The following is a 24270-nucleotide window of genomic DNA, read 5'->3' as shown; positions in this document are numbered from 1 at the left end:
TTTGGAAGTGCGCTACCATAGACCAGATGTCTGATGAGGAAGACGGCATCGTTCGCGCGGTGTCTGGATGGACTGTTTGACCAGCCAGGAGCTCGCCGATCTCTGTGCCACGCTGCAATCGAGATTAGAGGCGATTCCAAAGAACAGGGCAACGCACGACAGACGTCTGAAAAATGGACTTAAAACAGACAGAATGGCGCTAGTTACCTACAGCTCTGAAGCGGAAAACAGAGACTTCATGGTGCTGTAGGATTTTGGGCTTCTCGTGAGCTTCCTATTGTTGTGTGGGCAGATCTCAAACGTTTTGCATTTGGTTGTGTGTTTGTTCTAATAAAGCTCTTTCTTTGAATAAACTGCACGTCCCTGGCATATTTTCCTTTCCTCAATAAATGAATGTCCTTGATGGTTATAATAGCGTAGTCCATAGGATAACAATGACATGAATATAAAACATAATAGCATATCACATGAATATGAATATATACAATTGAAAAATAATATGCAAATCATAATTATATATATGTGTGTAAAATTATTATAATTTGGGGGTTTAAATTTATTAATTTATTACCCAGGTTGACCAATAGTAACAGATCTGCCAACCAATCACGAGTGATATTTCTTGTTTCAATGTAGTAGTTTCAACCAATACTGAGTGAGGAAATTCAAGCCATTCCGGCAAGGCGCCGCCCAGAGCTGCTATTCATATGCTAATTAGAGCCATTAGCGCCGGCGCCAGCATGCCTCCGCAAGCTCCACATACGTCATGGTTCGTTTCCGTCAATATGTTGCACAGACGAACGCGACGTTCACAGGCTGTAAACTGACGTTAATTGTCGAAAATCAGGGAGATTTCCGGCCGTTTACGGGGACGAAAATCCCACTTTTCATGCAGTGCTATGAATGAATATGTTGTGCATAACCTCAGAATGAGTCAAATCATCAGTCAATGACAGATTTCGTTTCCCCAGTCCAGCCTGCAGGAGTTGCAGCTCCTCCGCTGTTGAAGGGGTCATTTCTACATTTTTATTTAAAAGGAACGCTGAAAACACAAATGGTTTCCAAGCTTTGATGAACTTGGCTGGTTTACTACAGCTGGGTAAACATCTTTTGGACCCCCGCTTAAAAAATCCTGGGAAAGACCTTCAAGAGATGATTAAATCAAAAGTTAGTAATTCAAAATATGCAGAACTAATATATATATACTAACACACATTCTGTGACAGATTGCTTATGCTACTCTATGTAGGCTTATGAGAGTTGCTTTGGATAAAAGCATCTGATAAATGCATAGGCTACATGTGAACAAAATTGCATTGCATATAGTAACTGTCATTGTTTTCAGTCATGACTGCAAGCTGAAACCTGGCCATCTCTTTGTCCACAGTCTGGCACTGTCCTGAGCGCTGCCCCTGATTCTGACTCTGCCTCGTGCTGGTTTTACCCAGCGACTGGTTGAGCACATCTATGATGTTATGTATAGCTGATGCAGCATCTGCTGCACCAAATTTTGAGCCTTGCTGCAGAATAAAGATCAGTCTGAGATCTTTGCTTAAATTACATCATGTAACGTTAACATCCTTGAATGCATCACATTTGTTGGGATATAATACAAATATTGGGGGTAGCAATCAAAGTACTCAAACTACAAAAATTGAACTGCAGACATGTGAATAATTAGAATATAAACACGTCAAGATCGATCTACTAGACATAAAGACAGATAACTTGGATAGCAGCTAGAGAGCAGTAAACAAAAACTTGTTTCTAGATTTGATATTAAACTTACCTCGGGCTGCCTCGAATGCCCTGCAGTTGAGGATGCCGATGACGCTCCGTGCCGCTCTTGATTCATCTCGGCTTTGTTAACTTAATATTACGTTAGTGATGTGCTTTAATATAGCCTACTGTTGTCAGACTGTTCCAAAATTCGCGCCGCTGAAGTCTCTCCTTCCGGTTCAAGGAGCCGTCAATCCAAATCTCACTAGCCAATGAGAGCAAACCACTGTTAAGCCCGCCCCCACGATAGGTCTGTGTCAGAATTGCGAACGAAAACTTCAGAAGTGTAAACGAAAACTTCAGAAGCGTAAACGAAAACTTCAGAAGCGTAAACGAAAACTCTGAAAGCGCATTTGTAAGTTCAGATCAGCAAAAGAAATATGAGAAATAGTTAGCAAAACATGCAGTGCATTAAAAACGAAGTCAAAAAATGTGCCCGCGATTTATTCGTTTTCATTTTCAAAGATATTTTTTTCAGTTTCAATTTATATTTTCATCAGTTTCTTGAAAATGCACTTTCATTATTATTGGCACAGAAGTAATTCCATAGAGGCTAAGATTAGATAAAGATGTCACTGGTCATGGGATAATTTATTTAAAAATTTCAACTCATTAAAATTCTGTATCTAAAAACCTTTATTATTGCCCTCCTAATGGCACTTTCACTCTTTTTAACAAATCACTGTCTCTATAATTTTCAACTGATGCACTGTGCTTTTTACTTGAAATATCTTATCACCTATGACACAGGCTCAGATAACAGCATTGAGCTGGTTTTGAATGAGAGAGAGACTCTGAGTTATTCAGGATGATTCACTGTCTTTTCATAAACTTTATACTACTCACACTAGCTCAGCATAAGATCTGGCTAGAAATTAAAATTGTTTTCAAATACGACATCAAACATTTCCTTTTAAAACTCTATCCTTAGACAGAGATCACATTTTCAATTAATTAATTTTGTATTTGTCTTTTTCCCATACAATTAATTTAGAAACTTTACGTTTCTCAGATTAGGTCTCTGTTACTGTAGCAAGTTCGGCCATAGCACCAGAAACGGTGGGGGCCAGATTCAGAGAAGCGAATTGTTTTATTACAGCTCGGCACCAGCTTATCTTTTTGAAACCAAAACACCAGCATCTAGGTTTTTAACATATTAACACCAATTTATCTTACGAACAGTGTTTTTACCAACATTTAATAACATTATCATAATTTTTCAAGAGTTAGAGTAACATGAACCAACTTTTTCATAAATTTGTCATTTAACCTTCTACGTTACTATTTATACATTTTCTTGCCTCACGTTTTTCAGTCAATGTCTTTCATTTTACCTCATAATTTTAATTAATTTTCATAGATCTTTCCTTCAAAAATAATAACATAAGACGTTAAATTCATATTTCATTATTTTGTTAGACAGAGTGTAAGCCACTTCTTTGTTTCTTTTTACTTTGTTTCATCTACAAAATTTAATCTTATGGGCTGATTTGCCACTCAGTTCTTCACATTATGGATGGGAAGTTACAGTTACATACAAAATGGCCCTGTTGACCACAATTAAAACTCTGTCATTTAGCAACTGGCATGTTTCAGTCTAGTTCCCAGTCTGTAAGGCGGTGCCTAAAGCGGCACTCGCTCGGACAGTCAGAGAAGAGAAGAGCGCGCGAGAGGGGAGGGGGCAGATAAGACTGGCTGCTCACACATCTTGGTGTTTTCGCTTTTTCAAAAACAATCTCAAGCCCTTTTTCAGGCTACACCTCAATTCCAGTAATTTCAGACATTATTACGTTTGGCAATTAGACTATACCATCCCTCAGTAATCTTCTGGGATTTTTCGTTCAGGGGTTAAACCCCACCCATTCTACAAATTCATTAATAAGCACTCTTTGTTTGCAGCCAGTCAAGTTGCTATTTAACTTTTCAGTCTGAATTAAAACCTTGCTTCCATGTTTTAATTTTTTTTATAAATGTTCTGCAAATTTCTTTTAAGTGAGGGCTTCAGAGCAAAGCTAGTTACAGCATTTGCTCTCTTTCATTTCAATATATATTATCAAGACTGATCAAGTTACTGATCATGTCACAATTTATCAGCCATATTTTAGTCAAAGTTCATACTCACCGAAACAGCAAGAGATGGAGGTGGCGATCTTTACCCAACACAGCTGTGGCTTCTGCGTTATGAAACTGCAAAGGACACTTGTACGAAAACGTCACACATACTGGTCCGTGCCAATTTGGGTCACAATTTTTTATTTTACTCGGGATCGTTCCAGATGCATCCCTGGCAAAAACAACCCTGTATCTATTTTTATTTTGTTTAACTAATTACTAAATTTCTCACTACCTAATTCTCTAACCTCGGGGCGCCCCTGTCTGAATGGAAGAGTCAGAGAGCTTTGTTCGGAGACACACACTAGTAGCAACTTTAAACCTGGCTTACTAGTGACCTCATACCCTTCCATAGGTATGAGTAGGAGTTATTCTGACACCTTCTGCCAGTGATGGCTTCCAGTGTCCCTCCGACCCTTCAATGGGCGGAGTCCTCCGACCCCTAATGGAGTGGAGTTATCACCCACCGTCTGCCTCTGAAGGCTTTCGGCGTTACACCAGCCTGCCAAGGATCTGGTGTTCCACACTCACGTCTGAGTGTGTACGTATACTCACAGTCTCACTTCCCAATTCTCCAAACTCTTCCAACCAGACAGCCCTAACCAAAAATAATTCAAATCTGCCTACCTTGTTTTTAGCCAGGGATGTCACCTAAGAATGATTGCCCGCATTCTCCACCAAAACTGTTAGGGGTTAACAGCTTATGACCCAGGACCAGTAGTGAAGAAATGAAGACAGAGTCAGGATTCAAATTAAATAAAAGAAAAATTTACTTAAGAATAGTTTGCAGTTTCAAAAGCAGAAGCCAGCTTCAAGTCTCACAAGGAGTTCGTAGGCCGCGCTCCCTCTCTCACCGTCTCGTTGCCTCGCCCTATCATACATACAATTGTCCCAACAGTTATACCGTTTTCAAGGTCTTATCCACGTCATTACTGCGATGTGGATGGTTCTGATTGGCTCAGAGACAATGCACAGTCATGGTAAATTTCCACTCGAGTCAGTTAATCTGATGCACGTTTCCACTGACGTGTCACTTGTTGATGCTTTCACCCCAGAATTAGGCCCGTAGTGACCTTCCAGATCTGGAGCAGGCGCCAGCTTGCCCAGAACAACAAGTCCACCCATCTCTTAGGGTGCCCATTGAACACCATTCTGATCTGTAACACAGAATATTGCGCACATACACAGATGCACAGTCTCTCCAAGGTTGGATCTGATTAAGCTCCAGTTCTTACCAAAACATACTGATAACATGTGCTTTCTTTTAGTGAGAGGGACACACAATAGTACAGGCAATATTCATCTTGAGTCTTTAGTGTTTCAGTAAAAGGAAATATAAAAGAAATAAAACATAATTAAATGAAAGACAAATCCATATTTCATATCTGGAAGCCGGGCTAAGTGAGCAAACCCTGTTGCTGCACTCCTGACATGTTAGGGGTGTGTGATACCTCCAAAATCCAAACACATGACCTTGTTGCCAGTGTTTAGTGACACATCACACATCTCTAGGCCAGACCCTCAGTCACTCCTCAGAGACCAAATACACACTTTAGAAAACAAGAAACAAAGAAAAATCATAACTGGATAGAATCATTATAATAATATAGGATAAATATTGATTAAAGTTTTGATTATGAAGTTAATTAGGATATAAATATATACAGGTATATTGAAGCGGCAGTGGATTTCAGAATCCCCCCCTTCACCTGTAAGTACTGTGACAGTTAGAAGACGTCTGTGTGAAGCTAATCTATTTTCAAGAATCCCCCGCAAAGTCCCTCTGTTAAAAAAAAAGGCATGTGCAGAAGAGGTTACAATTTGCCAAAGAACACATCAACTGGCCTAAAGAGAAATGGAGGAACATTTTGTGGACTGATGAGAGTAAAATTGTTCTTTTTGGGTCCAAGGGCCACGGGCAGTTTGTGAGACGACCCCCAAACTCTGAATTCAAGCCACAGTACACAGTGAAGACAGTGAAGCATGGAGGTGCAAGCATCATGATATGGGCATGTTTCTCCTACTATGGTGTTGGGCCTATTTATCGCATACCAGGGATCATGGATCAGTTTGCATATGTTAAAATACTTGAAGAGGTCATGTTGCCCTATGCTGAAGAGGAATGCCCTTGAAATGGTTGTTTCAACAAGACAATGACCCAAAACACACTAGTAAACGGGCAAAGTCTTGGTTCCAAACCAACAAAATTAATGTTATGGAGTGGCCAGCCCAATCTCCAGACCTTAATCCAATTGAGAACTTGTGGGGTGATATCAAAAATGCTGTTTCTGAAGCAAAACCAAGAAATGTGAATGAATTGTGGAATGTTGTTAAAGAATCATGGAGTGGAATAACAGCTGAGAGGTGCCACAAGTTGGTTGACTTCATGCCACACAGATGTCAAGCAGTTTTAAAAAACTGTGGTCATAAAACTAAATATTAGTTTAGTGATTCACAGGATTGCTAAATCCCAGAAAAAAAATGTTTGTACAAAATAGTTTTGAGTTTGTACAGTCAAAGGTAGACACTGCTATTTTTTTGAACACACCCCTTTCAACTAATTGCCCAATTGCACAGCCTTAAGAGCGTGCATATCATGAATGCTGGGTCTTGTTTGTTTTCTGACAATCTACTGAACCTACTGGTAACTTGTTTGCCACGTAGCAATAAAAAATATACTAAAAACCTTGATTATTCTGGTTAGTCACATTGTACTGCTATTATTTTGAACAAGACTGTATGTACAGCCCCAAATCAGAAAAAGTTGGGACAGTATGGAATGTGCAAATAAAAAATAAAAAAACTCAAAAAAGGTTCCTCAAAAAAGGCCTCCTTTTTTGAGGAACATTGTTTTTAAACATTTCAATAATTTTCTCACGTATTTGTTGGCAAACTGGCAATCCTCGGCCCATCTTTGCTCCTAAAGGATTAGATCTTTCTTGGATGCTGCTTTTGTACCAAATCATAATTTCAATCTCCTGTTGACACCACCTGTTTCAAATCACATCATTATTTAACCCTTTTACCTCATTACTAGCCCTAAATTGCTCCTGTCCCAACTTTTTTTGAAATGTGTTGCAGGTCTGAATGACAGGAAAGGATGCATATTTACAAATGACATGAAGTTGACCAGACAAAACATGAAATATTTGTGTTCATATTGTCTGCAATGAAATACAAGTCAAAGTAAATTTAGAAATCACTACTTTCTTTTTTTATTTGCGTTTTCCAAACTGTACCAACTTTTTCTGATTTGGGGTTGTACATAACTGTGTTAGCATGCGTGTGTTTAAGTAACTGCAGGGTTTATTTTTATTATTATTTCATTGTTATTGTGATGTTGTATTTATAACTTTTATGGTTTTCTTTTTTTTCTTTCTTCAATTTTGCTTTTACTAATGTATTGTTTTGTAATGGAAAACACATGTTTATACAGTGAGTTTGTAACACAAGCTTGTATTTTTTAAGAGAAACCTTGCCATAGGGTGTGATTTCAACTTCCTTTTTAAAGATATTTTGACACTGCTGATGTTATTTACTTCCTCTTCTCTAAAATAAACATAAAAATGAAGTCAGTGACGTCTTAGGCCAAAAATAGCATTACTTCTCATTACTTGTGCATTACTTCGAGTTTGTCAGAGATAAGGACAAGGAGAACGTAATAGTCAAATGCAAATGTCCCCCCCCCCCACACACACACACACTTTTTGCACTTGCAATGACATTTTTGTGTTGTGAACCTCTTGACTTCAAAGAGAATACAATTATGACAACAATAAGAAAATAACAAATGTGCATCTTGTCACAGCATTAGAGTTTAATTACAGTTCTGTTGTGTCTACTATGAATAGACCCAAGCTATTGCCAGATAATCACTTTACCTTTACCATACTTTTAACACACTTGGATAGTTTGTGATCCTGTCTGTCATCCTTTCTTGTGCCTTCACTTTGCCAGTTAAATGCTATATCGTTATAATTATCATGGATAGCCCACAGTCATTATGCTACATCATATCCCCTTCTAATGGATGGTAAATGCTCTGTAGTAGCCTATGTTTTGTCATTTTAGAATGTTAAGTTCTATTTCTTTAGTTATTTTGGTGAAAGTAAATCAAAGTAATACAGGAGTAATGTAGTTCATGTTCTGAGACAGTGATATAGTAATGTACAGAGTTACTTTTAAAACAGTCACAAGCGATCTATAATGTATTACAGTTTGGAAAAACTTGAACAACACTGAACTTGTAGTAAAATGTGTTAAGAGCTGTAAAAGTATGTCAGGCAATTCATTTTTTTATTTTAATTTCTTTTTGTGAATAAAGTTGCAGGAAATTACCAATCCAACTTTTTATATCAGCTGCATTCCGTTAAACTTGTGAATTGGTAAGTTCCATCAGGGCGTGAATAAATATAGAGCTGAGTATCATCAGCATAACAGTGAAAACTAATGCCATGCATCCATGAAGTGAAGCTCACATTCCTCCACATCCCTAAGGTGCTCTATTGCAGTGTTTCTCAAGCCTGTGGACCCCTCACCACTGCACATTTTGTATGTCTTCTTCATCAGACACACCCAGTTCAAGTCTTGCAGTCTCTACTAATGAACTGATGAATTAAATGAACGGTATTAGGTGAAGGGGGCATTCAAAATGTGCTCTGGTGTGGGATCCCCAGGACATGTTTGAGAACCACTGCTGAGATCTTATGACTGTGGAGTACATTTGAGTTTAGTGAACTCATGTTCAAGAAGCCAGTTTGAGATGATTTGAGCTTTGTGACACAGTGTGTTATCCTGCTAGAAGAAGACAGGAGGTCCAATGTGGAAATAAAGGGATGGACATGGGCAGCAACAATATTCAGACTTTGTCATTTAAACAATGGGCATAATAAGTGTGCCAAGAAAATATCCCCCACACCGTTACACCACCAGCTGACTGAACCCTTGATAGGCAGGCTGGATCCAAGCTTTGTTAATGTCAAATTCAGGGTATTCTCACAAAAATGCGTATAAATAGTACGAGTGTGCAATGTCGTGGAATGTATACGCCAAACTCATTTTGGCGTGTCTATGGCACGCTGTTTTTCGCGTGCATATGATACGCATTTTATGGCGTATTATACATACGAACGGTTTGAACAACATGAAGATGAGTAAGTGATGACAAAATGTTCATTTTTGGGTGAACTATCCCTTTAAATTGTTATCTCTGTTGACCTTTGAGTTTTTGTGCTGCTAAAACATTTTTATCCACATTTAGCTTTATATATATTTAATGTAGGCCAGAGAAAAACATCATCCCATAAATTTCTGTCTTCAAAGATTCATGCTGTTAGATTTTGAATGCAACATAAATGCATCCTTCAATGTGTTTGATTTCTCATAATCCTGTGGCCATAAACATAAGGGAAATTATTATATAAATGTGTTTCCTTAAACATAAGATTCCCAAAATTATTTCAGGAAAAAATATCTAATAATATTTGCCTTTAATTTATGCAAATATGAAATATTAAAAAATATTTTTGTAAATTAAATTTGTATTAAAAATGGAAAATCACAACACTCAAGCTTTAGTTCATTTAAACTGATTATCGCTTACACTACAAAAGCTGTCACTGACTGGGGTGGTACCTTTTCAAAAGGTACACTTTTGTTCATTTTAGGTACTAATATGTACACTTTATGTACTAATATGTACCTTTAAGGTACCAATATGCATCCTTTAGTGTACCTTCTGAAAAGGTACCGCCCCATGACAGCTTTTTTACCTTTTTTTTCTGAGAGTGCCTGTAACATAATGGCTAATACAGACTTCCTGAGTTGAGCTTGACACAAAACATTTTCTTAAGCGTAAGCATCTTTTCCGTTCTTTTCTTTTTTGATATGTGTGTTAGAAAGAAAAGGGAAGGAAATAAGATCATAGAGTCTGCACAGCTTCTAAGAGACAGTAGAAACTTCAATTAAAGCCAGGCAGGGCATTGAGAACAACAGCAACATGTAAAGGAGGTAAATATAATCTTAATATAACACTTAAATAGTACATTAAAATGTATTTTTAAGCATGACTTTCTGAAGTGTGTTACTGTGTTCATGATTCTGACTCTGTGTTCAAGTGTGTCTCAGTCAAACTCACTGTGTGTGTTTTTATTTCTCAGGACGAGCAGCTCTGAGTCTTTCATTGAATCTGAATTTACAGAAAGTGAAGAACATGAACTCCAGACTCTTACCTCTGATCCTGATCCTGCTGCACATTACAGGTTTGACCATTATTGTGTCTTATTCTCACGTTTTAAAAAATGAGATCTTTCAAATAATCCAAAAGTGTTTTTTTGTTGTTGTTTTTTTTATCATTATTGCATATATTTTCAATGGTTAAAATCATTTAGGATCAGTTTAACTTAAAATTGGTGATGAACTGAGAAATCAACTTTCCCTTTATCTTATAAAAGGTCTTGTCTGGTAATATAAGAGTATCCTGTAAGTTTCAGAGCTGAAAACTTGTTAGTCACATAAAATCTTTTATAGACACCAGGTCCAGAAGGGTGTCCACAGGATCTTAAAAAGTATTACAAATTTTGTCAAAATAGTTTGACTCCAAAAAAGTGTTCATGAATGTGTTTGTGAGGTTAGTGTGTGAGGTCAGATGACGAGTGACAACGCAGGAAAAAAACAAAAAACAAAACAGAGACGGATGATGGACATAAGACGGAAAGAACATCTGCCGAAAAACCAAAACCCTCGTGTAAATACTGTGATCAATGGGACAGCGAATTACATTTTCTGAAGGGTAGCAGGTCGGGGACATTCATGCGTTTTGTAAGTTTTGTAACTGCGACTTCAGCATCCGCATCATGTGCGACAGCGGAAGATCTTTTAAAGTGACGGTAACCACTTATAATGACAATGTAAAGAACAAAAGTAATTGCTCACTAAATATGCTCTGCTCTTGACTAAATAACTTCAGTACCTTTAATAATTAATGAATTAATCTATATATAATTCATAATTTATGCAGTGTAAATTGATAAAAATGTATGTATATTTCCTACTTGTTATACAGGTAGGAAGAGTACAGGTACAAATATATATATATTATATATACATATATATATATATATATATATATATATATATATATATATATATATATATATATATATATATATATATATATATATATATATATATAATCTAACACTCTCCATTGAGTTTGTATTGCATGACGCATTCGCCAAATAGCATGGGGGCGCTGTCTCTTCGTTTGCGGGCGTTCGTCACGCAGCCTCTTCTTCGTTAAACTACAACTATTTATCATTTCACAACAGTTTATGTTGTTTTATTATTATTATTATTATTATTATTATTATTATTATTATTATTATTATTATTATTATTATTATTATTTGCACTTGTTGTGCAGTTGCCCCAGTGGTGTAGTCTAGTTTTTTGTAGTGAGTATACTGTGAATTTTTTTTTCTCCTCATACACTCCCATCCCAGATCGACACCCCATAGGCATCTACATGTAATTGAGAGCATTATTAAAGACTGCTTATGTGTTATCAATATTCCAATTTATTATAAGCAACAGAAGACAGTCAGCTGATAAAACCTGCTCCAGGAACCATATTCATATAGTATCATCATTCTTAAAGGTATAGTTCACCCAAAAATTAAATTTGTTATAATTTCCTCACCCTCAAGTTGCTCCAAAACTTTTTTTTTTTCTTTAACACAAAATATGATATTTTGAAAAATGTTAATCAGGGTGCTGCCAACTGTCTGATTACCAACATTTTTCAAAGTATCATCTTTTGTGTTAAACAGAAGAAAGAAACTTATACAGTTTTGGAACAACTTGAGGGTGAGGAAATTATAACACAATTTTCATTTTTGGGTGAACTATATCTTTAAGAGCTACATTTAGCCTTAAATGTTATATGAATATGGTACCTGGAGCTCAGGTTTTATCAGCTGTCAATTTTCAATGCACATTTAAGAGTGAACAATAAACATTTGTTTAGTTCTATCACCAACAATCCTTCATTGCAGAATATTATCACTCTGGTGCTCTTCGTTTAGGGGTTACATTGGTTGTCTTTCTGGTCATAAGTAACCGGACACCTAAAAATTAAACTTCCTCCACCCCAGTAAAACCAATGCAATTTATTTTTCTTCAATAATATTTTTTCTTTTTAATTTTGTATTTTGAGATGATTTGATGGTATTTTTTAATATGTATGCAATAATTGCCATTTAAAATTATAAAATATTTATTGTATTTTATTTTTTATTTTTAATTTATTGCAGTATTTTAGGTTAAAATAGAGACAGATTAGCGCCCTCTTTTGGAATTATTTAAGAAATTATGCAACCATGGGTGTAATCCACTAGAGGTCTCTATGGAGGGGCTTGTGAATTCCCAAGTTCACTTTTCAACACTTTCAATAACATCTTTTTAGCTGGATTTGAATATATAGTTAAAAATATCAAATACTATATATATATATATATATATATATATATATATATATATATATATATATATATATATATATATATATATATATATATATATTTTTTTTTTTTTTTTTTTTTTTTTTTTTTTTAGAAATGGTGACTTTTTTTTCTGTGAATTTGTGTTTTTGGAGATTTCCCATTCATTTCCTATGGTGGTCATTTTTGACCGAAGAGGCAAGTGGGAGTATTTTTTTACAACCACTTAGCATGCTCAAATCATGCCCTTTTTTGTGTGTTTACATACCTAATCTTAGAAAATTCACCAAGTTTCATATCATTCTGACGAAGATGTGATTTTTAATAATTCAAAATGTAGTTCATAGGTTCAGTTTTTCATGGGTGTGTGCGTGTATAAGTGTGTGTGTGTGTGTGAGTGGATGTGTCAATATCACACTCCTGATGTTTTAGAGTGTCATCCCTATACTGCTGTGTACTTTTTTTCAGCATTCTGGCTGATTTGTAGATTATACACACAAATATTCTGCAAATATTTGTGTTTTTGCAGATTTCCCATTCATTTCCTATGGGGGTCATTTTTGACCGAAGAGCACAAGTGGAAGTCATTTTTTTATGACCACTTAGCATGCCCGAATCATGCCCTACTTTTTGTGTGTGTGTTGACATACTTAATGCTAGAAAAGTCACCAAGTTTTATAATTTTCAAATGAAGCTGTGATTTTAAAAAATTCAAAATGTGGTTCATAGGTTAAATTTTTCATAGGTGTGTGTGTGCATAAGTGTGTGCGTGTGTGTGATTGGATGTGTCAGTATCACACTCTTGATGTTTTAGAGTCTCATCCCTTTACTGCTGTGTACTTTTTTTCAGCATCGTGGCCGATTTGTAGATTGTACACACAAATATTATGTATTTTTGCCGATTTCCCATTAATTTCCTATGGTAGGTCATTTATGACCGAAGACAATGAACGTTACTTTTTTTTTTTTTATGACCAATAAGCATGCTCGAATCATGACCCCAATTTTTCTGTGTGTTTACATACCTACTGCTAAAAAAGTCACCAAGTTTCATATAATTCCGATGAAGCTGGGATTTTTAAAATTTTAAAACAGAAAATTTTCGGTCAGAAATGACCGAAGAGCAGCAGAGGGTTATGAACTGGGAGTTTACAAAGCTTTACAAATATATTTGTATTTGCATTGCAGTGCGTTGTCTCCTTGCTTGTGTGGCAGAGCGACGGCTTCTCAACCACGATGTTACTTCCTTGGTTCAAAAAGTCTTACAGGGGGCCCATTGATGCTGATCATCATCAAATTCTAACATTTCCCAACAACAGTGTAGATCTTGTGTCTGTGCATATATTGTTCATGAGAGTAAAGCCCCTTTCACACTCGGCAGTGCTGCAAGGGAAGGTCTGCATGCTCCTATGAGTGGTTTTAGGATTTCTGGATCACTGTGTGCTCGAGGAAATCTCTCACACCATGAACTGCTCGCTCCTCACAAAGATTGAACCGTCTACGCAGTCGTTTCACTCGCGCCTTGCCGTATGCCAGGTGTTGATGGCCAGTTGTCTGAAGCTCATTTCACCTTCAAATGAGAGGCGTTTCTCCATGTTGTTGATCAGACTTTGTAGGAACTTCGTTGCTTTGATTGGAGTGAGCTTTGAATGAGACTCTAGGGGAACTGATCCAAAATGTCCCAAAGCCTGTTCTGTCAGTGCCTCCTCTGATTTCTCTCCTGGGATGTCTTTGAATGATGGCAGTACTCTGATGGTGCGCTTCAGAAGCTGGTCTGCTCTCAATAGTGTGATTGAATGGGCCTAGAGTTGCCGGGACAGGTTTGCAGGGCTCTCAAGTTTTGAACTGAGTTCAGAGTGAGATTTCGTGAGATTTGGCTGGGTACGGGGGTCTGATATGAAAAATGACACATTCGTACAAATAAAAAAATATGCATTTAATTAGGGTGTGAGAGACAGAGAGAGAGAGAGAGAGAGAGAGAGAGAGAGAGAGAGAGAGAGAGAGAGAGAGAGAGAGAGAGAGAGAGAGAGAGAGAGGTTAGTGTTGTTTATTGGTGTTGGTAGCAGGTTTTTGAGGCCTTCAGCCCAGGGGTTGGTGGCACCTAAACATGAGCACGGTCGCGCTGAAGTGAGCTGTGGTTTACAACAGAGATTATTTTACTCTCAAATAATCTTAGACAAGCTGCCTATGATTATTGTTTGCTATATCAGTATGGTTGTATGTTTTCCTCTCTTTATGACAGAGGCAGGGCCGGCTCTAGCCCTAGGCGAGATGGAGTTTTGCATTTTCAATTCCACATTGAATTTTGCTACATTCATTGCGGGATATATAATCAAAATGCAATCGCAAGAATCTTAAATGGAAGTTTAAATGCAATTTTGAAAAATAACATTTAAATGATCATTTTGCTACAATCTTTGCTTGAACATTTTAACCTGTTAAGCTGATTTCTAAATTTTGAAAAAATCCTAAGAAATGTATACTCAGACTAAAACAAATACAGTTTGTGAATCCTTTGCACTAAAAGCATAATTATGGTCTCATTTGAAAGCAGACACCTGGCAGTTTACTGTAAAGTCAAAATGATAATATTTTTTATAATAAAAAAAAGCTATAATAAGCTTCAAAGTTTTGTAAAGTTATTAGAAATTTATTTGTATGAAATATCTTTATGAAAATAAAATTGAAGTGGGCCTTGGAGAAATCTAGAAATGCACTACAGCTAAAGCCACAAGTCTGACCATGTTATATTTCAGATCTGAAGATGATCAGTCTAAAACTCTGAATTTTATTAAACGTTTTACAAGATCGTTTCATGTGATTTTATTTTGAGATATCTCTGAAATATCAACTGATGTTTATTGCCATGTCTTCAGCTTTCATTCTCTATTTTGCCTCTATTGTTTAGAGGTGCAAACTGCCCCATTCAGTTTGTCTCCCCGGCACATATTCACACTTCTGCGGACTGGTTATGGCTCTAATTATTATTCTTTTGTCTGCATTATAATTACTAACGATTCTCTATTCAAACTGTTCTATTCAAACCTCATTTCTAAATCAAACCTCTCACTTTACCCTCACTGAGACTCTATTGAATGCATTTCGTCCAAATAAGCATTTCAGTAGTTTTACATTTAGAAAATGTTCATAAAAATAAAGTATTTACTCAGTGGCAGGTGCATCTAGGGCAAGCTAGCATGTTAGCTTAGCACACCAGCAAAACAACAATTTATATGATTAAAATCATGTTTTATTCAAAACTTGCTTCATATCACTTTATAATTTATAAGTCGAGTGTTTTATATAACAATATGTGATCTCATGTAGCTTCGGGTCAAAAAATCTGACAGAAAATATACAATGCTAAAAGCTATGTGGAATAGCATTGCATTATAAATATCATCTATTATGAAACCACCCAACATGGCATAAAGAACACAGACCAACCATATATTGCCGCGATTGTGTGTTTATTGTCTTAAAACGTGTCTATCTGCATAAAATAGCCATCTGACGATCGCTAGAAAGCAGCTTTGGTCATGTCAGATACTTCCTGAATGTCACATGGTGTGTCTATTCTTCATGTGTTCCATAAGGGGTGAATTTTCAGTAGTACAGCTTTCCAGCGCCCTCCGGCTGCCAGAATGAATTGAAAACACAGCATATCACAGTCTACTGCTCTCATAATCACACATCCGCGGATTTTGGATAAAGATTGAATAAATAATACTTCTCTGTATAGAAATTTGACTCAAACATGTGAGAATCTATCAATATTTCTCCACATCTGCACACATTTGAAGTAAAAGCCCTGAGGGAAGTTGTTTTGTCGAGTGTCTTCATGACGACCAGAGAAGAGTTTTTTATGAATGGGAGCAAATGACGCGCATATTACAATCAAAAGGTAGCGACGCCCAAGATCATATTCATAACTCCTGGCACATATTAACACATTACGGTCATTATAAGACTTTGAGAATAAAACAGAGGTAACAAAATTAAACTTTAGTCTTAGATCTTTTTAATGATGTATAGTTTGTCAAGGTAATTACTTACATCTGATAGTAATTTTGAGCTAATTTAAGCAAAGAGAGTTTCAGCACGTCCTCGTCCTCGTGACGGTTATCAGGTTAAACACATCTAATTATTTCTGTAATACATTTTAATTTTAATTTTGCAACTTATATAAAGTATTACAATATACAATTTATGTTTAAATTATATGTTAAAACTAGTGTAGGAAATAGCAAATGTAAATTCAATTTGAATGATCATTTTGTTCCAAATGTTGCACACATGGTATGGAAAATGCAAATTTAAATACTGAAATGCATTGCCATTTTACATTTTGCATTGCAAATTTTATATCGCTACACTTCAACTTCCAAAAATAGGGGTGAGCACGAATATATTCGATTTGTAATTAATATTCAAAAAATAAAAATAAAATTGAAATTTTACTACATTTCTTCACTGATCGTAAATGCAGTGAATCCATTATAAATCCCTCTAAATCTCGCAGTTATAACTAAATCCACTGGGTGGTGCTGTGGAGCGTGTTAATAACACGACTGTATTTGATCACTAATGTCGTCTGCCTCGTGATGTTTAGAATTACTTAGATGAAAATGACCTTACAAAATGGAGTTACTTTTAATAAATGAATTAATGAAAGTGAGTTTAAAAAAAAAAAAAATAGGCTATACATATCCGGGATAAAGATTTAAAAATGTTTCTCTTCAAACTACGCAGAACAATAATAATTAAATATTTATTCAACATATAAACGTGCGATTAACACAGCGTGCATTTTCTTTTTGATCCGTGGCCCGAATTAGAGAATTTTAGATCAGCCATAGATGCAAAGGATGCTGCAGCAAACATTAATAGGGAAATAATAGGGTTAACATTAACATTACTCTGAAACAAGTGCAGTTCTAGCCTTCAAAAGCTACCATATTTTCTGCTTAACTTTTATTAGACTCCGCAGGTCGAAAGAAAAGTGTTTTTTTTTTTTAACAGAGCACATTCTCTGCAGTCCGAGCGCGATGCACTGAAGCCCACTCTCGCTTGTGTGTATATATATATATATATATATATATATATAAAAATTGATATATACTATAATATATCGTATATATAATATCTCCTGTCGCTGCTTACGTTCTCCTCCAGTGGGTGTTGTTCTGTGTGTGATATATGATGTCATGTTTTGTCTTAATTGCCTGTTCCCACTTTTTTGGGTCAACAGCTTATTAAAACGTCTGTTTTTTAGCTTGTTTGCTGTACACCTGTTCACAGCGTTTAGACAGTGTTCTGTTCTGTTTGACAAAGTCAAGGGAGACAGTAAGAGTGTATCTCCAACCCACCCCCCGTGGGCGTGGTTTTCAGATTATGACGCGTGTCTCTCTGTCTCTAAACGTCATCTCAATAATGAAATGTTTTCTTGTTCAGGCTCTCTGACATTGGACCGCCTGGATGTGTCCTGTAGTCAAGAGAGGATTTGTGCTGTGAAGGGAGATCAGGTGACTCTGAAGTGCTCTTACTCCAACATCAACTTCAAAACTGTGTTCTGGTTCAGTCAGAAACAAAGTTCAAACTGGAGAAAGAATGATGAACCTGAAGATTTGACTTTAGACTCGGACTACTCAGGACGGGTGAAGCAGGAGAACGGATACGGCGGTTCAACACTCATAATATCAGATCTGAGAGAGAGAGACTCTGGAGAATATCAGCTCATGTTCATCGTGATGGATGGAGTTAAACGTCTCAGCTCAGTCGCCGTCAGTCTAACAGTCACAGGTGAAACTGAGTCTAGATTCTGCTCAGTTCAGCTGTTTTCATTTTTCATGTGTTATTTTTCTTAATTTTTACTCTAATTCAGACCTGCGAGTGATAATGAATCCTGAAACTACAGACCTGAGAGATCAGAGAGTAAAACTGACCTGTGATCCTTCCTGCACCTCTGGAGTTTTGTATTACTGGATGAAGAATGGACAGTATCACAGATATACAGAGTCTCGTGACATGTCCGTGTCACCCAGCACAGATGCTGGCAGATATTCCTGTTCTCTTGATAGAAACCTTAAACATCTTTCCTCTTCTGTGTGTGAGTGTCAAATAATACACACAATGTGGTTCTGTTTATTCATCCGTGTGTATATTTAAACATGTTTTAAAGTAAGTGTGTGTTTTACATGTTAATCTGTGACTCTTTCAGGCATTTCTAATGATCACTGCTGGGATGTGACTTACACCTCTAGAAGAGTCTGTGCTTTGATGGGCTCAACAGTAGACATTTCCTGCACATACACACATCCCTCTGGTTATTCTGTAAATAAAACATTCTGGCATTACGCTCAGCCCGGTGACTTCAAGGATCTGCGTGAGGAGGATCAGTTTGCTGGTCGTGTGGAGTATGTGGGGAACACACTGAGAATCAAAGAGCTCAAGAGCAGCGACTCTGGAGAATATCAGTTCAGGATCATCACTGACAGAACAGAAGGAAAATACTCTGGATCACCTGGAGTCATTCTTACTGTCACAGGTACTGTAACTGATCAGATGAATCTGATCAGATTTTAATAAGAAGATTCACAGACAATTTGCTGTCATCAAGAATACTACGGCATTTTATTTCAGCTGGTTTGAATGACATGATGACTGGACAGATCATTTGAACACGTTCCTCTCGAACTTTGTTAATAAAAACATCTTTGTTTTCATTAACTCTTTGTTTTCCATGTCAGTCAAAATCAATGTTGGTTCAGCTTGAAGTGGTTTAATTCTGTTTTTCAGATCTGATGGTGATACGCAGCCCAAACATTATATCAGAGCGACAGGAAGTGATATTAAGCTGCTCAACTAAATGCACTCTGAACGACAAACAGACTTACATCTGGTACAAGAACGGACGGCAGGTAACGGATGGATTCACTAAAGAAAACAAGCTGTACCTGGACTCAGTCAGTAATGAAGAGCTTCAAGAGTATTCCTGTGCTGTAGGAGGTACACATCTGTCATGATACATGTGCTTAACACCATGTTTACGGACACGAGCAGCGCGACAAAAGACAATAAAACCCATTATAATCTGTGATGTTTCTACACTGAATGCGGCTCATCTTCTATCTGTTGCAGCAATGGTCACGTCCGATATAGACATGGTGTTAGTGTCAAATGATCGTTTCATTAAGATTATGTGCTTGATATGTAATTAGTGTTTTATAATCATAAGTGTATCCTGTTTTTTGAGTGTATCTGAACTTGTGTCTTGTGCTAGAAACCCAAACCCCTTCAAGTCCAGAAGAAGGTAACACATCTCTCATGATACATGTGCTTTAGTGTGAAGTTATTGCTGCATTAAGATTATGTACTTTATATTTAATTAGTGTTTTCATGTCATAAGTGTATCTTGTTTTTTGAGTGTATCTAAACTTCTGTCTTGTGCTAGAAATCCTGATCACTCCGAGTCCAGAAGAAGGTAACACATTTCTCATGATACATGTGCTTTAGGGTGCGTTCACACTTGTTATGTTTGGTTCGATTAAAACGAACCCTGGTGCGATTGTTCGGTTAGTGCGGTTCATTTGAACATATGTGAACGCTGCCATCCGAACCCTAGTGCGCACCAAACAAGCGGACCGAGGCCGCTTAAAAGATGGGTCTTGGTCTGCTTCCAAACGAACTCTGGTGCGGTTCGATTGATATATGAACGCAACACGGACCAAAGACATGTACATGAACCAAAAACCGGACGTAATGTCACAAGATGTGACGCATAGTCAGCTGATTTGACGACGCGGAAAGATCGGTGTATCCAAAATGAGTAACTTTAACGTTAGAGGGCAAACGTGGAGCAACGAGGAAGTGCCTCATCAATACTTGGTCCGACGAGCATGTTTTGAAAATTCTAGAAAAAACACACAAAAAGCATACCTGGCTCTTCTCATCAAAGTTCCTGTGTTGCCCATTATTAGCAGGTACAGACGACAGAACGGCCGTCTCTTTTCTGCACAACGGAGGAAATCCTGCTGCTGTTTTGAATGTTTTGAACATTTTATGAGCTCTCTATGAGTTCTCAGCGGATAAAAATAATGCCACATGTAGGCCTACACGCATAAAATGATCGCGTTTAATGCAGCACACAGCGTTGTTTTGAACATTTCATGAGCTCTTCATGAGTTCCCTGGTAAAAAATAATGCCATATGTTACACGCATAAAATGATTGCGTTTAATCCAGCACACAGCGTTGTTTTGAACATTTCATGAGCTCTTCATGAGTTCTCTGGTAAAAAATAATGCTATATGTACACGCATAAAATGCCCGCGCGTGTAATCCACACACAGCGTTGTTTTGAATGTTCGGTAAACGAGCTCCTACGTCATATAAACCGACCAATCAGGTTGTGACCGTCTCCCTGTGCCTTTGGTTCGGTAACTTTAGGTTCGCTGTTAAAAATGCCCGTGTGAACGCTAAGCGGACCAGCACTATAAGTTTTGTTTTTGTTTTTTGGTCCGGACCAAACGAACCAAACTAACCGAACTACAAGTGTGAACGCACCCTTAGTGTGAAGTTATTGCAGCATTAAGATTATGTACTTTATATTTAATTAGTGTTTTGATGTCATAAGTGTATCTTGTTTTTTGACTGTATCTGAACTTCTGTCTTGTGCTAGAAATCCAGATCACTCCGAGTCCAGAAGAAGGTAACACATCTCTCATGATACATGTGCTTTAGTGTGAAGTTATTGCAGCATTGAGATTATGTACTTTACATTTAATTAATGTTTTAATATCATAAGTGTATCTTGTTTTTTGAGTGTATCTGAACTTGTGTCTTGTGCTAGAAATCCAGATCACTCCGAGTCCAGAAGAAGGTAACACATCCCTCATGATACATGTGCTTTAGTGTGAGTGAAACTGCATTCTGATGAAATCTATTCATTTCTGTGTCCAGACGGAGAGGAGAGCACAACACTACGAAACACTGCAGTCGGACTGTGTGTGTTTTTGACTCTTGCACTCATAGGAGTCCTGTGGTACAGGTCAGTAAATTTTGTTATAAGCTGTAGGATTTTGAGATTTTTTTTTAAACCGAATGATGAGCTAAAGCAAATAGAAATATTTAAGAATCTGCACCATTTCATCACAAATATTGACTTAAATTGTGAAATAATTTAGTGCAATATGATAAATACTTGAATATAATCTGTTAACAGGATTTGTATTAAATGTGGACAACTTTAGATTTTCTTTAAAGTCAAAATGTATATGATGTCGTCGACTAGTCGCTGATGATGTCATTAAAGAGCAAATGAGCCTGACCCTTGAGCTGATATGTGAACGCAGTTTGTTTGTTTGTTAGTTTGTTGTTTATGTGCACATATGGCATATGAAACAGCACTGGCCAAAAGGTTATTGCTCCTACATAACAGCTTTTGTTAATCAATTCTTTTATCTTTGGGTCCGTTATAATTCTTACAGTTTTGACAAAATGTAAAATATGTATATTGAATGCAATGTAAGTCGCTTTGGATAAAAGCGTCTGCCAAATGCATAAATGTAAATGTACAGTGTTCTGCTCGTTTTGAATCATATACAGATAAAGTAGCCCAGTAAAATTACACTTCTTTGAATGCATTAGTGAGAGAGCGACTAGAATGAATTCTACCTGGCAGCGTCTCTCTAGTGAAGCTGTGGGTTTTAGTTATCAAGAAATATATGCTAGAACTTTTCAGTTTCTGAGCTATTTTATTGATAAATCACAGAACAGTTGACAATACATTTCTGTGAATGATTCAGTGTGGGGCGCCTGATCTCCGCTTGATGAGCGAGCTGTGAGTGCGTAACAATGCAGCACGCATTTATGAATGGTGATTAAAGGGGTACTTCAGCGCTGGGAAGATGAATCTGTATTTAAGCTGGGTCATTAATGTAGTAGAAATGTGAAATTATTTTTGAATTTGGTGCTTTCTAGACAGAAAAGACAGAAAATGTATTTTTGTCTCATGGGGATGAAAGACAACAATTCCCAGAATGCCTTGCTTCCCTGTGAGGCCACTCCCAAAACCACCGCTACTGAATCACTTTTACTTTCCCACCACCGCCTTCATCTTCATAAAATGGTAGTTTATAAAAAAAAAAAAAAAACTTCATAAAAGTTAGAGAACAGACACTACAATTAAAAACTGGAAGTGTCTGTTCAATACATTGTGATTTAGCCGCTGAGAAAGTGTCAGTACAAACGCAGCAGGAATCAGATTACATGCATCGTGATGAGCTGAATGAGCTCTCGTGATGAGAGCTGAGGTAAACGCTCGCGGCAGTATTTCTCAGCGCGTGTTCAGTCTGGCGCGTTTTCAGTTCATGCCTTTGCAAGATTCACTTTCATAGGAATTAACTTGAGAAGATAAAATACTCACTTTGCTCCGCCGGTCGCACCGTTACCATGAATGCCCGAGCTGAGCCGAGCTGAGCTGTGAGTGCGACCCCATCCCCTAATGTGTGAGTTGAAAACATGCGAAAATAGCTCCCTCTGCTGGCTGTAGTCTTTAGCATCTGGCCAAACATTTTACCAATGTAAGTTTACTGTTTTTTGTTTTTTTATAAAACTAACTTTATTCTGTTTTTTTTTTTTATTGTAAAAGTACACCAGAGTTATTTTTCCAGAAATAAAATGCATAAATCTCTCGTCTCAGGGGGATATGAAAAGAGGGAGTACGATCATTTGAATATACTCCAGGGTTTCTACTGATAGAAAGACATATGCTAATCGCTGAAGTAACCCTTTTAATTACCTGTACAACAAGCTGTTAAAGCGTCCCGATCGATTTTGAGCATCTGGATGGCATTATCAAAAATGTCTTGTGGAGATTCTTTCCGAGTATGCATTTATTTGTCATTTTAGCTGTTGGACAGGGAGTGTGCGTGTTAGTAAATGGCTTATCCTGTTGGACCCTTTATAGGCCAGCGACTAGTCGACATAAAGTTTAAAGCGTCATGGCAGAGCATTAAAGTCAATTAATCTGTGCAACCCCTATAATATATAAATGGTTGTGTTTCTTTAAGGAGGAGAAAGTGTACCTTGTCTAAAACCCACAGCAGGGTTGAAAAGGAGGAAGTGCTGGTGAGAATGGCTCACACTAAATTAAATTTTACACACATTTATTTGAAAAGTGAACTTCTCTTATTTACTTATTGTGTTTCTCCACCAGTATGACACTGTGCAGGATAACACTGCGTCCTCTGTCCTCACACAGAAAGCAGATGCAGATCAAGACATTCAATATTCCAGCATTAGTTTTAAAGCAAAAGATGCATCTTCAATCCCTACAGAATTATGTGAAACAGACACCACAGAAACAGAGGATGTCCACTATTCCACTGTCAAGTTCAGATAACACACTGTTGCCCTCTAGTGAGCCAATCATATTATTGCTTTTGGGAAATATAAATCACATAATTCACTGTTGTCTCTTACACTTTGTATTCTCATGTATCACTCCGTCTCTAATCGCATAGTAAAATAATTTCCACTCAAATCAATGTCATGTCTTATTTTTGGTAGGCATGTACAGATAATGTACAGTCAGCTCTGCTTCATGAATAGTTTTTTTGTGTGATAGTTTGACTGTACATGATCGATATTGAGCCTTACTGAACTACATTATTGCTGTAAGCTTGTTTTGTTTGCTTTGGTACACGCAAGCAGTTATTCATTTTACTAGTGACAAAAATATTTTTCTACAGTATGTCTTACGTATATATATATAATAAGGCAAAATAACATCACTTATGCTAGATCTGGGGTGAGTTTTCTGCTTATGTGGTGTCATATGATATTTGTGTCCCCTTGAATTTTTTTATTAAGGGGTAATT

General features: G+C 37.0%; 2 protein-coding genes and 1 long non-coding RNA gene across 3 annotated transcripts in view; all 3 read left to right on the top strand.

Annotated features, from left to right (window-relative positions):
- The window catches only part of LOC137040468 (basement membrane-specific heparan sulfate proteoglycan core protein-like), a 136967-nt gene extending 113048 nt beyond the window's left edge, over window positions 1-23919 (top strand). Inside the window, exons 10-12 of the mRNA XM_067416124.1 lie at window positions 21350-21437; window positions 23461-23518; window positions 23607-23919. Coding sequence (XP_067272225.1) covers window positions 21350-21437; window positions 23461-23518; window positions 23607-23792 — 332 coding nt within the window. The 3' untranslated portion in view covers window positions 23793-23919. The remainder of the gene's footprint in view (window positions 1-21349; window positions 21438-23460; window positions 23519-23606) is intronic.
- Window positions 9685-18110, top strand: LOC137040472 (uncharacterized). Its single transcript, XR_010897906.1, has 3 exons — window positions 9685-9900; window positions 10050-10151; window positions 17844-18110. It is a non-coding gene; the product is annotated as an uncharacterized lncRNA (long non-coding RNA).
- On the top strand, window positions 18140-21301 carry LOC137040744 (junctional adhesion molecule B-like). The gene is made up of 7 exons (XM_067416518.1): window positions 18140-18191; window positions 18610-18936; window positions 19188-19397; window positions 19672-19701; window positions 19843-19872; window positions 21069-21098; window positions 21240-21301. The coding sequence occupies exons 1-7, from the start codon at window positions 18140-18142 to the stop codon at window positions 21299-21301; spliced, it is 741 nt and encodes a 246-aa protein (XP_067272619.1).
- Window positions 23920-24270: the final 351 nt, after the last annotated feature.

The sequence above is a fragment of the Pseudorasbora parva genome, chromosome 14, assembly GCF_024679245.1.
Source record: "Pseudorasbora parva isolate DD20220531a chromosome 14, ASM2467924v1, whole genome shotgun sequence".
NCBI classification, from domain to species: Eukaryota; Metazoa; Chordata; class Actinopteri; order Cypriniformes; family Gobionidae; genus Pseudorasbora; species Pseudorasbora parva.
This window is presented reverse-complemented; position numbering and strand designations above follow the sequence as displayed.